The sequence below is a fragment of the Helicoverpa armigera genome, chromosome 2 (assembly GCF_030705265.1).
Source record: "Helicoverpa armigera isolate CAAS_96S chromosome 2, ASM3070526v1, whole genome shotgun sequence".
Classification (NCBI taxonomy): domain Eukaryota; kingdom Metazoa; phylum Arthropoda; class Insecta; order Lepidoptera; family Noctuidae; genus Helicoverpa; species Helicoverpa armigera.
In genome coordinates, this window is record NC_087121.1 from 14,288,316 (window position 1) to 14,301,993 (window position 13,678).

General features: G+C 33.2%; 1 protein-coding gene across 2 annotated transcripts in view; it reads left to right on the forward strand.

Moving 5' to 3' along the window:
- The window catches only part of LOC135116537 (putative inorganic phosphate cotransporter), a 33,675-nt gene that overhangs the window by 5,139 nt on the left and 14,858 nt on the right, over positions 1-13,678 (forward strand). The window contains exon 1 of one of the 2 annotated variants that reach the window (XM_064040836.1): positions 7,698-7,956. The exons of the other annotated variant lie outside the window; for it this stretch is intronic. Within the exon in view, the coding sequence (XP_063896906.1) occupies positions 7,923-7,956 (34 nt within the window). The 5' untranslated portion in view covers positions 7,698-7,922. Of the gene's footprint in view, positions 1-7,697; positions 7,957-13,678 lie in introns of those variants that run through there. 2 annotated transcript variants of the gene reach the window in all.

Below are 13,678 nucleotides of genomic sequence, written 5' to 3' on the forward strand. Positions count from 1 at the left end.
TGCCACAGTTTTGCTAACATAATTTATGTTAAGTTTAGGTGTATATGTAAATAGATACCTACATAAACTTTTTTATTATCTATTGATCTTATTTACCACGAGATAGTAAATAACTCCGGTTCCTTGGTGTTACTTCTTGGAACGGTTAACGGATCTGTACAAAGGAATGTTAAACGTAAACACTTTTTTGTTAATTCACGCTAGTAGAAAATATAAAATTTCCTTATTTCCAATACAAAATATCCTGTTCCAATGCCCAGTCTATTATCCTACTAATATTATAAACGCGAAAGTTTGTAGGTATGTATGGATGTATGGATGTTTGTTACTCTTTCACGCAAAAACTACTGAATGGATTTTAATGAAACTTTACAGTAATATAGCTTATACATCAGAATAACACATAGGCTACAATTTGTAAACATATTGTTCGAAATACTAAACCTGCGCAGACGAAGTCGCGGGCACCAGCTAGTAATTTATATTATTTCCGATCAATCTTTAATATATTTTTTTTACCTTTAACTTGCAATGACTTTTAACTTGAAAGAAAATGTATTCTTTCGGGTTTAACTTGCAAAAAAGTCAAGAATCAGTGGTCGAATATTAATTAGAATGTGATGACGGTCATGCAGTATTTTTTAACATATTAATAAAAGTTTATAGTTAGTGGCAATACCAAGCAGTGCGAATATGTTTTTATAACGCAACTTTAGCAGTACTTAACAAAGGTAATTGACTTGTAATAGAGATACTCATAAATAAATAAAAAGGTTGAGGTAACAGTTACTTCATTCATCTTTCGCTGAAGACACGTGTCAGACGTAATGTGATATTTTTATAAACATGTAATAAGTAGAGCATATCTTCGTTAGACTAGAGTTGTTTTCAGTTCAGAAGTAGTAGCAAAACAGTTCAGGAAACGTTAGGTGGCTCGGGTAACGGGGTTGAGGAGGTCAGATAGGCAGTCGCTCCTTGTAAAACACTGGTACTCAGTTACAGCCGGTTAGACTGGAAGCCTACCCAAACATAGTTGGGAAAAAGGCTAGGCAGATGATAACTTATTTATTGTTATGTCAATGCAGCGTCGAGTTACGTCTTCCAGAAAATTTTGTTCTTCTTATTATTTTTAACACGCTTTTATTAGATTGACTTGTTTGAAGTTACATACTACGTAATTATACACTAGCTTTGCATTATTATAAATGGAATCTAAAGTAACTAATTAAAACATCTTCCAAGGATCGTAGTAATGAAAATTGGCAACTGTATGTAGTTCTAATGCCAAACTGTTCTGATGATAAAGCCGGAAAGTATAAACGCACGTCAAAATCGTTTCCATTAATTTTTGAACTTTTAATTAATTTTTACATCAAAACTTCTATTCCACAAGTTTTAGTTTATAATTTGCGTTGACGGGCCAAAATTGATGTCCTAGTTTGGATTAACACCGCAACCTTGTCGAAAAAAAAACTGATGTTATGTAAGACCTTTATAAATATTACATGAGGTACTTTCCAAGAAACTGTGATTCTTAGTATCAAAGTAAGTTGCTTGTGAATATAATGCCATGTATAAAGATTGGGTCACGACCGACACTCTGGTCTTCATCACACAAACATGGAATTTTTTAAATGTATAACATCTGTCTCAAGAACTCACTTCTTCAGAAATTTCCATTGGCATGTCCTTGTTAATATCTATTATGATTATTTTGTTGCGCATCAATACTTACTGCGCTTTATTTTGTTGATTGATTGATTCATCATTAATCAACCAGCCTTTACCCGGTTTCCAGCAAAGAGGAGAGGAGACGGCAAGTGCTGTAAATAAAGCTACCAGGTTATTTTCACGAGTGCAAAGAGGGAAATTGTTATAGAGAGATGTGTCTCTGTCGTAGTAAGTATTAAGTAATCTGAGGCTCTGTTTAGCAAAAATGAGAGCTGTGGCTGTGGGAGATTAAAACAATAGTAGTAGGTAGTAAGTATCCAGTAAGCAGTAGAAATACATTCTTGCAAACGTTCTCATTTATAATATTAGTTAGTTTGTGTCTTATGCAAACCACATCCGCATAAACCAATAAAACACCAATAAAAGAACCATTTTTAGCCACTACAATTTCCGTGACATAGCCTAAGTATGGTGACTCTAACATAAATCATAAAGTCATAGTTTGTGCTCATCGGCATACACTACGTGAATACTGAGTAGAGACATGTGACTCTAGGCTAATGAATACATGGCATGTGTACGTTTGGTGACCTCATTCTATAGTCAAGTAATAGGGGAAATCCACCCTCTGTTAATTGTTTCCGTGTCAGTAACAGTTGGGTACAAAAGCCTTTAAAACCTTCTACCTACAGTCGCCACAGAAAGTAGTTTACAGGATAATAATAAAAGCTTGAAAAAACAGTAAACAGGTACAGGAAAATAAAGATAGGTAGGTCCACTTACACAATCGTTATCAATGTGAAGTGCGAACAAACTGAAACCTCGAATCAAAAGAGGTTATAATCCATCAATCGAATCAAAAGATTAAATAACTTTTCAATATTACCTATATCTGTCATAGACCACAATAAAACTTTGGCCAATTTATTTTTTTGTCAGCTACGATTGTATTTCGAGCGATTATACAAATTTTGCAAGCGTTGTGTCACAACAATTGTTACTGGAATTGCTGATTGTCTCTCGATTTCCTTTCAGCAGCAACACTGCAAGGTCACTGCGTTGACCCTGGATTCTGCGATACTAGATTTACTTATACTTAGGGAAAATATAGCGTGGTGCTCATGTAGAACAAAGACTTAGGACCGGTAGTTACTTCCAAATGTTAGATTCTAGTTAGCTTCCGTAAAGATACGTGAACTGTATGCAGCCGTTTTTCTTTTGTCAAATTAAACGGACATCTAGGTTCGAGTTAAGAATAATCTTACGTTAAATGATTCTATTTATAGTTGGTATGGCTAAATGGCATTGATTCGCGGATCATTATTTGGATTCGGATAGAAACTAATCTAGTACGCGTCCGGTTTATTTGTAGTCATGTCATTTGTTGATTAAATTCCTAATTCGATTGATGCCTAGCATACGAATCTTGATGATTGTGTTCTTTTTGTAAAGGATTTCTTGTTTAACATGTTTTTATTTCTATACGCAATGTTTCTAAGTAAAAGGTACCTATTCACTTCTGTATTTATTTTCAGTTAGCCTTTTCCAAAACTTTTTAAGATCGTATAAAATTTATCTGACGTACTAAGTACTAATCCATATTTTAAAAGTGCTAATGCTTACGCACTTTATGAACGGTCAAAACTTTTCCTCGTTGTCTAAATTACCTAAACAAATAAATATCATGAAATACAGCGTCAAAATTAATGTACCAAGTGTTTGAAGATTTAACTTACGATAGCAATTGAAAACAAACAATAGATTGAATATTATGAGATCTATGACTAATAAAATTTTCTACCTACTGATGCAGGATGTTCAATAATATTGTAGTAAATCCAGTATTGTTATATTCAATATTTGCAATGTGCGACTGTGAGTTAAGTTTGTTTAAAGGTGTGATCACACCAGATGGTTAAGCGTGTCTGGAGAATGAGAAAAAAAGAAACCAAAAAACTGTTGTTTCTAAAATTACGCTGACCACTTCAGTTAACCTACTCCTGCCTTCTCATCTGGAAAGTTTTTCTTCATCGCAATTTCACATCATAATAGGTAGATAAGTACCTACTTGCGGGCTTTTTCCTAAAAAAATGCGCATAGTCACACAAGCCACTAACACTTGCATTGCAAATATGTAATTACTTAAAGAAAACTTATACTTAACTTATCAACAGTGTAAACGCTGCCCTATAAATCTATGTATACTTTCTAAGAATAATACACAAAAAATATATTATTAGCATAGTTTATTTGGTTACTGGCATTCGAATCATAATAAACGTCAGAGTTTGTTTGGTCAGGTACAACATGAAAAATAATGGTTTTTACTGGTTTTATTATGATGATCTAATACATTTAATTATATTGTTCAAGTGACATGAACCGTTACGAATGACGTGATAAATGTTTAGGTAAAATAAATAATACATTCAGTAGGACTTTCTCATTTGTGGCATATCATTTCATATCTCACCTCTAGTGTTAGACCCGGAAAAATGCACTAAGTATCTAAGATTATGCTTCCTTGGGTATCTCATATCGAACCATTGTCAATACACATCAGTGGTGTAACATCACTAGTAGCCGTTTACATATCTATTTCCAGCTTCAATCCTAGGCATATATTCTCTAGGGAGTCCCTTCTAGAGACCCTAGTCATCTCCCGAGCCTTTTCTCGAACATGTTGGGGTCGGCTTCTAGCCCAAACTGGATGCAGCTGAGTTCCGATGTTTTAAAAGAAGCGAATAGGTACCTACCCGGCCTCCGCAACCTAGTTAGGTACCCGGTCAACAAAATACCCCTGGGTAAGACTGGTCGTCAGACTTACTGGCTTCTGACTAAAGACTGCCAAAGATGTTCAACGACTATGCAGTTCCTTCTACATAGCAATGTTAAGAAAATGAATATTTCCCTAGTAATTAAGATACATAATAAAATCACGGAAGTATTAGGTAATACAATATTGCAATTGAAAAGGCACGAGTATTGTCACAATAAAACAAGTTTGATTAATTTTCTATAGTTTAGTCATAGTTAGTTGTTTTACGTAACGAAGCTGAACGCATTAGTTAAAGATTGACGAAACGTACATGTAATGAGCTAATGATTCTGATTGTAATGTGGACCGGTAGCTCTGAGCTCGTAACCGGCAGTCGCATGATTGAATTACTTTATAAGTTGTACCTAGTTTATATTCCTTTTAACATTCATTAGTGTAACAAAGTAGCATATGTTTCTATGATTATGCGGATAAACTGTGATTAATAAATCTGTTTTCAGTCTTTGTACTTGTAAACACTTGTACTGGAAGTTCCCTCACGGATGCGATGCATCTAACATCTTCCATGTACTTGCCCTGCAGTTTCACTAGCCAGTATGTGTACTTGAAGGCGTGAACAATGTTTATTCATTATCGACACTTACAGACATTCCTATTCTAAAAGTGAAGCCTCATGCGCCGCATTCAAACAATTTGGAGGCGTGTTTTTTTCGCATTGACGTTTCACCATTTAAGAACAATTGGCGAATGTGCTAAAGTGGTTCATAATCTTAAATGTTCTTGTTTATTCACATATCAATTGAAATGCGACCCCCTTTATAGACATTTGTATTGGTCTACGTCAATTTTGATTGCTTGCGTAGACATGTAACGTAGAAACTTCTTTCCATTTGCAGATATGAATCTGTTATTATCAATTAAGTATCATTGAGTTTATTTTCCCCTGTTAGTGATTTATGATTGGTTGAAATTAGTTGGACGAGTTATGATCGTTTATCAACAGTCGGGCTATGACGACAGTGTAGGTCAGATTGATATTAGTCGGACGATATTGACACACCCCCAAGGCTCAGGGTCATTGCTATGTCACTATTTCGTCAGCTGTTTGTTACCAGCAGATTCTAACAGGCAGATTCCACTGTTGATCCTCTAGATCTTAGTAGCTGCAGGATTAGGTAAGTACTTAAAGGTACGTAATAATAATTGCGTAATAAGGGTACAACATTTCTATTGATATTAATTACACTAACAATAGAGCATCGTTCAATTGTTTCACAAACTTGTTTACTTGCAATATTGTCAGTGCAGCATTGTGTAATGTCGCAGAATGAGTATCTAATGTAAGAGAATAATTTATCAGGCGTAGATGATGCATGTCACAAGGTGTTTGAGTCAGGAAGTTCCACTCTATGGAACACTTGAGAATGAGGTTGCATTGAGAGGGAACTAGTCACTCCAATAAGTTACCTATATGACACTGTTTCTGACTGATAAGGGTAAAGCCCTGTGGTCAATAACCGAGTAAGTGCTTGATTAACCATTGCGAAAAAAGGACACGTTTTTCTTGCAAATAATATGTAATACATAATCATTATCCCACTACTTACTACTTACCACATAACATCATGATTAGTAAGAGGTTCGTTATAACAATATTTTGATACAACAATGTGAATGGCGACTTAGTTGGAATGGCTTTTCCACATAGAGTTTTTTATCCAAGGAGATTTTCTTGTTTTTTTTTTTCTAAACTGAGCATTCCAGGACAAAGGTACAGAGTTACTTAATGCTCCATCTAACGCAATTTACATGTTTTATTTATTTGTTACGTAGATAACATTAGAAGTGATGCTGACACACTTTCCATGTGCGTGTTTTATTTATTGATTGAAAGCTTAATTAATTCGTTAATTTTCATTTTATATTATCATGATGATAGTCTATTTGAGATAAATGTAAGGGACCATGCAAGACTATCCATCGTATTCACTGAAGAACTTAACTTGCCTACGCTTAACTAATGTCAATTTTGATAGCTTTCCTGCTATGTGAGTGAGGTAGTTGAAACCTCCGGAAACAGTTTACGATACTAGGTATAATAGAGTGACGATTACTTGAGTGGTTAAGCACACGACTCAAGAGAGGGTGTCTGCCTCATAGGATATGAGAAGCTAATGGAACCTCGAGAGGACAGATAGCTAAAACCCAAGGCTGGAATATAAGTAAGCTAAGCAACAATATTGTTCCGCATTGTATAGAAACTCCTTATGTTTTGAACAGCAACTCTGTGAAACAAATCCAGGCTTTTAACTTCAATAGTCAAGTACCGAAGTGAAAGTAATTAACCGTGTCGAATACATTGCACGTTTAATCTAAGTTATTGGAGCAAGAACGCAGTCTGCGAACCAGTGTATTCGATAAGCAGAATTTGACACGCACAGGCTCGCTGCGATTTTGACATACGGTTCATGTCGGCGTGTGTTACTGAACTTGACCGCTTACCTTACGTAAATCGACTGGTTTTTGCGAATTTTATAATTTGTGCCGGTCGTGTCGTGTAATACTTTTCGATATAGAAATTAACAAACAATTTGGATTAGAAGTAACACTTGTTAGAATTAGAAATATTGATAAAAAAGTAAACGTTTTAGGGTAACTTTAGCTTGGTAACCTATTATACTTCTGCGTTATATGGTCTGACGGTTCTCTACCTGCAGGTATGTGCGAAAAAATCTTAATCTTAATAATATTATAAACGCGAAAGTTTGTATGTATGGATGTATGGATGTTTGTTACTCTTTCACGCAAAAACTACTGAATGGATTTTAATGAAACTTTACAATAATATAGCTTATACACATAGGCAGAATAACACATAGGCTACAATTTGTAAACATATTGTTCGAAATACTTAACCTGCGCAGACGAAGTCGCGGGCACCAGCTAGTCTATAATAATAAGGCACGAATCTCCTTATCATCACATAGCTCCCCATATTTAAATCTTGAATAACAGCAACCGGTCTTGTATAACAACATTTTCATATAATACTTTCAGTATAACCACACGTCCGATAGCAACTATTAAGATTCCTATCTCAGTTCCAGCCTACAAACGATTTCCTCAATTCTGAATAAGAAAAAAAAAAGAAAAAAAAACATTAGATTCGTATCAACAGGATAATTGATTATGGTAAAGTGTAGTATGGTTTTACGTTGGTCTGGCGATCGGTGCGGTATATAGACTCGCAGCTGGTGCGCGGGCGCCTAATTGTAGGCTGTGTGTTGCGCGTGACGGTTCAGTGCATCGACGCGCGACTCCTGCGCATGTTTCGCGCCTTCGACACTCGTACATTCCTTCACTTGTGATACATGTTCCTATGGATATTACTAAATAGCATCCAGTGAAAATCGAACTTTATAAAATAAATAAGTGTTTTATTGTGTGGAGTTCCTAACACAAATTAATCAATATGTTGACTGGGTGGCAGCTGATTTTGTCGAAGCGTGAGTTGATTTTTCTTTTCATCCAATTTTCCGATTTTCACGGTTTGTTTAATAAGTCGTAAACTGATTATACAGGGTACAGGTATATGTGACATAAAATAAATTAAATAAAGCGTTACGAATTAGAAAAAGTTATATAAGATAGTAAATATTTATTAAATAGTAAGTAAAGCATAAATAAACTTACTATGCGGTAGATAAATAATAAGAAAGAATAAACAAAACTGTAAGTATAGAAAATCTACCATGAAAAATATTTTAAAGAGAGATGATTATCTTTAATAGTTAATTATGAGGTTTAATTACAAATTAGGTTGCGCTGTCAGAAATTGGCAATGGTAGAGTTACCTTGCTTAATTTTATTCTTCCACATTAATGAAAAAAATTTATACTTAATTAATTGTGGTTCGTCTTTAGCGATTAATTTAAAGGCCGAGGTTATAAGAATATGACTAGGTACTTTAGTTATTGTAGTCTTATCAAGGTGCACATAAGTAGGCTAGTTTAGGAGAGAGTAACCTAACTTATACACTGAACATGAAATGCTGATAGATGAGAGAATAATATTTTTAAGACTAAGTAGGTGTGCCTATAGTTGAATCTAAATTAACTTAAATATTAAGAATGCAACGTTTAGGTACTAGATCTTTATCGTCGGTCTAAAAACCTCGCAGTTGTATACAAAGTTTTTTTTTAAGATTTTACGAGTAAGTACCAGAATCATGTTTAGATTTTTTTTTGCTTGAAAATCTTATTTTGAACAATAAATGTTGCGAGGTGTCACATTTGATTGTTAAACCGTATTCTGCCTAGTTTTATACAAAATAGGTTCAAGTAATAAGGAATAATAATAGGCCACATTTTGAAATAGGCAGTTAATTCTTAGAAATTGTAATAGCACAGTTAAAACGTTTAGCATCATGTAATGACTTTATACGATTCCACTGTATATAATACATTACAATTTATGCATAACTACATAGTTCTTCTATGTGAAGCTTTCCGTTATTGTAACTAGGAATTTGTGTTTTTTCCTCTACTATTCAATAAGATTAACATTACGATTTTTTTACATATTTGTAGATGATTCCGACCCCTAAATTATTTGAAAAAAAAAAATGATTATGAGTCAATAATAATTATACAATTTGAAACATTTGATAAATTAAATTTGAAATATTTGAGAAATCAAAACATTGAGGAAATTCTAGGATTTTGGGACGTTTCAAAAAGAAAATTATAAGCCTTTCTGAAAAACAAAAAGTGTTTGAACTGAGCTGCTATTAAAGACAGAGGACGTCCCTTGTGCGACTTCAGAAAGGCTTTCTTTACAAGTCTCCTAAGGCAAATTCATAAGAAAACTATTTTCTCAAGCAGTCTTTATACATTAATCATATCATCGTTCTTGTAAATACCATTTGAATTTACCTTGCTTCAATACCTATACTTATGTGTAACAATAGCCTACAGGTGTCATTTCACTAAAAAATGACAACAACTCAGAAAAAATACTATAATAACAAAAAAAAACTATAGAATGGTAACTTTAACTTCCTCGTTTTTGCTGTCAGTTAAAAATATATTTCATGTCGTGTTAGCAAATACCGATTTGTATCGTGCTTAGAAAAAATAATGGTTACACTTATTAGGAAAGCATCAATAAAAGTCATACAAAATTTCAGTTATAGATTTTGTAATTCAGTCAGTAAATGCGTGTTACAAATAACGCTAAACTAATTTTGAAAACGCACTTTGTTTAGAAATTATTTTCAGATTAATTTTTCTCTTAGTTCGCTATCAGGTACTTACAAATATTCAGTCACGAAACTTTTAATTTGTACCCAGCAATGATTCATTTATGATACAGACCATCAAATCTGAAAATAATATGATTATTTCATATTTACATATGTATAAATATCACATATATCTATTTTATTAAAGGCACTCTTTACCTAATCGTTAAAAACAATTTCTAAAGATGCACAGTCGTATGTGCAAAATTAATTTATTGCTTAAGTGAACAACATTATTATGGAAATTAATTCCATGGAAAATGTCGTAAATGCCTTATTTCCATATCCATATGGTTAAGAGTACGTATTTGATTTACAAGTATTACATTAACATTGGCATTAGTGTCTATTAAAATCATCATAAATAAATAAAGATCGTATAGGTATGTAATCGGTATCTTCGCTGTTTTTTTATAGTTAAACTACTTAGCCGTTTTCCCGTGGTTTCCCACATCTCGTGGGTCTACTGCCCATATCGGGATAAAATACCTATATGCTGTCTATGTCGACGGGTAAAAGGCAAAAGGGGTCAAGCACCACAGATCAAATTGTTCAGGAGAGTAAAAAGAAAGTTTTAAAAAATAATATCTCTTTATTGGTTTATTGAATCACATCATAATCTTCAGAAAAGTTTACTTAAATACAATGTTCTTTAATAATTTTACATCAAAATAAGCCTGAGATCAATAATTTCAAAGATAGATGTCGCTTGACCCCAGGTTTTTACCAGGTTTATCGCATTTGCGAGGGGCTCAAGCACCAATATTGAATGTTGGAATATTTAGATTTTGGCCTAAGCTCCATGTGTATAAAGTAGTAAAGTATTTTATTTTATTTGGCACAACAGATCATAGAACTAAGTCAGATTTTGGTTTAAGTTAAAATATCTTAATTAACAGTATCATTTTATATTTGGCACAGCAGGTAGGTAATATAACTATGGATTATGTATTAAATTAAAACAATACAAGGAACAAAACTGAGATCCAAAAAACAGCAGTTACCTAACTGATAGTACATACAACAGCATATTATCACATTATTTGAGTAAATAAACCACAATAACTTGGTAAAAATTATGATTGTTTACATTTTTGCTAATTTTTAATGATTTCCTAAACGCGTGAACCGATTTACATGATTCAAAAACGGATAAAATGGTTTTATACAAAAATTGGTGTCAAAAAAAAGGTCTAGCCTTTTATTTGACACCAATATCGTTAAGATATCTCAATAAACACATTTTCAAGTTGCTCTCGTAATAAAATTATCCAACATGTACCTATGAAACGCGTACCTACTACCTATTACCAGTTCTTAAAAAAATCACGTTTTTTGTATAGGAGCCCCCCAAAATATTTATTTGATTCTAGTTTTCAGTATTTGTTGTTATAGCGGCAACAGAAATACATCATCTGTGAAAATTTCAACTCTCTAACTATCACGGCTCATGAGATACAGCCTGGTGACAGAAGGACGGACGGACGGACAGAGGAGCGAAAACATTAGGGTCCCGTTTTACCCTTTGGGTACGGAAGCCTAAAAACTATCCTAAGAAACGTTAAATTTATTTTTATAAAATAAATAAAATGAGGTTGAATTTACCGATGATAGTAGGGGAATCACGGCATCTTAAATTTCTTCGACCCCTCTATTGTTATCATTATAATCAAATACCTAACCTTCTTGGTACTAGCAAGTCTTTTTCGGCCTAAAACACTTCGCAATTTCACGTTTTCGGGAGTTGCAGACATGTTTTATATAAAATTTTAATCTGTTTTAAAAACTGCGATCGCGTTTCAAACACGCGTGAACTTGCTTTCACGTACCTACACGAGACATACACCCATTTGCAAGGGCGCTGTCGTGCGTGCGGAGTGGATCAAATGCAACGTAATGAAAATAAAATTATTTAAGAAAGGGGCCAAGCGCCAATTTATGATTAGTTGACAATTTTTACTATTGGTGTAAGCGACGTTATAGTTATTAAACAAATAAAAGAAAAATGGATACAAACGACATATTTACTTCTAATATTGTTTTTAAAATTATGCCAAATGACAAGGCGATACAAAAACGTAAAGTTGGTGTCGCTTGAGCACTTTTGTAAGTATCGATTTGGCACTTCAGTACAAATAATTTTTGGTACAAGCGACTTTTTCATGCTAGGAAAACGATACTACGACCATTCGAAAGAGAAAAAATAGTGGAGTTGGGGTCAATAAAAAAGTTAAAATCGCAAAATGTGGCGCTTGACCCCTTTTGCCTTTTTACCGTCGTGTTATTCTGGAAGAGTGTAGCGTTCCAACAGTGAAAAAAATAAATTTTCAAATCGGTTCCATTTCGGAGGCTTTACAAAAAAAAAACAAACAATAAAATTTCCTCTTAAATATAATAGTATATAATAAATAAGTTAAGCACTGATTTTCCGAATTAATTATAAATATTGCAAAACTTCTATAAAGTACTAATCCTAGCAAATGGACCAATAAAGCCAATAAAAAATTTCATATCTTTCAAGATCTTAATATTGTATAAATAAGTATTTTATTGTTGTGAGAACTTTATAATTATTGTTTCAATTGCGTATAAAAATAGGCTTCTGAGACATTTAATTTACTAACAGTAGCATAATAATCCGCGATACTTTACAAAATTGTTAAATAAAGTTTTTCAAACTTACTTATATATAAACTTATAGAAGTAGAAGAGCGAACTGTTCTGAATAATATATATCTACTAGATATCGGGCTTAGTAACAAGTCGTCATCATTCCATCACATCGCACGTTGCTTTGTTTTTGTTGTTAATAAATTAACGATGCAAAACGCATAACAATAATATTATCATCGTTATCATTTTCTTATCTTTATCTCAACGTCATTAAATATACGGTATAAATACATATCTACGTCATTTTGCACATAATATTGCACTTTATAAATTATTTATTTATATCAATCAACGTCACAATAAATAGTGTTGCTATGATACTAACTATGAAGGAAATAATCTGCTTTTTAAATCACTGATAGGCAGAGTATAATTTATTTAATTCCAAAGACAAGAATTACAAATTTAAAAAGGTATGAGCAGAAGTGATTCTTTGAATGTATTGTTAATAAAAATTATCATAACTTGTCAACAAATATGCAAGGTTGACGTTACTTTTGATTCCGCAAATGACTGCTCTTCTAGGATCCTTTCAAGCTAAGCTTTCAAATGCCTTGCCAAACATGTGATTGAAAATATTACCAAAACATATAATTTGGCTATAATAAACCGGCCAATGACTTTTCTGGTCCTATCTTTAGTCAACTATGATTGACCCTAAAATAGTATCCATATGAAGCTGCACTGCAAAGTTTTAGTCGCTACTACACCGACTGAAAACTGACTATAATCAAGATTTTCTTATAAATAAATATCTCACCATCGGATAATCCTCCTTTATATTTTACTCGATATTTAAATGCAGCAAAAAGATCTTATCAAAGATCTATCGATATTAGTCGAGGTAGGCAACGTTTTTATCGACATCACCCCATCACCTAAGTCGGTAACTTTCGTTTCGTGGCCTTCTTTGCAATATACGAGCACGGTCTACTCTTCCTGCATTCGAAATAAATTGTATTTGTGAATGCTTTAAGTAGTAAAATATATAATTCGTTTAATGAAGGTTTTATAATACTCATAAATACCTATATGTATTTTAATTTTGGCCAGTCAAAAGTTGAACCATGAGGACCGCATTGAAGCATACTTAGAGACGGTGAAGGGTAACAAAACCCATGATTGGGTTTATCATCTTAGTAGTTACTTAATTTGCACCAATTTTCCTAGTAGATAACGCAGTGCAAATGAAAACCATTTTGCCTAAATTAATTTGCCCATGATTATAGAATCGTGTGCTTTTTTTGTTATTT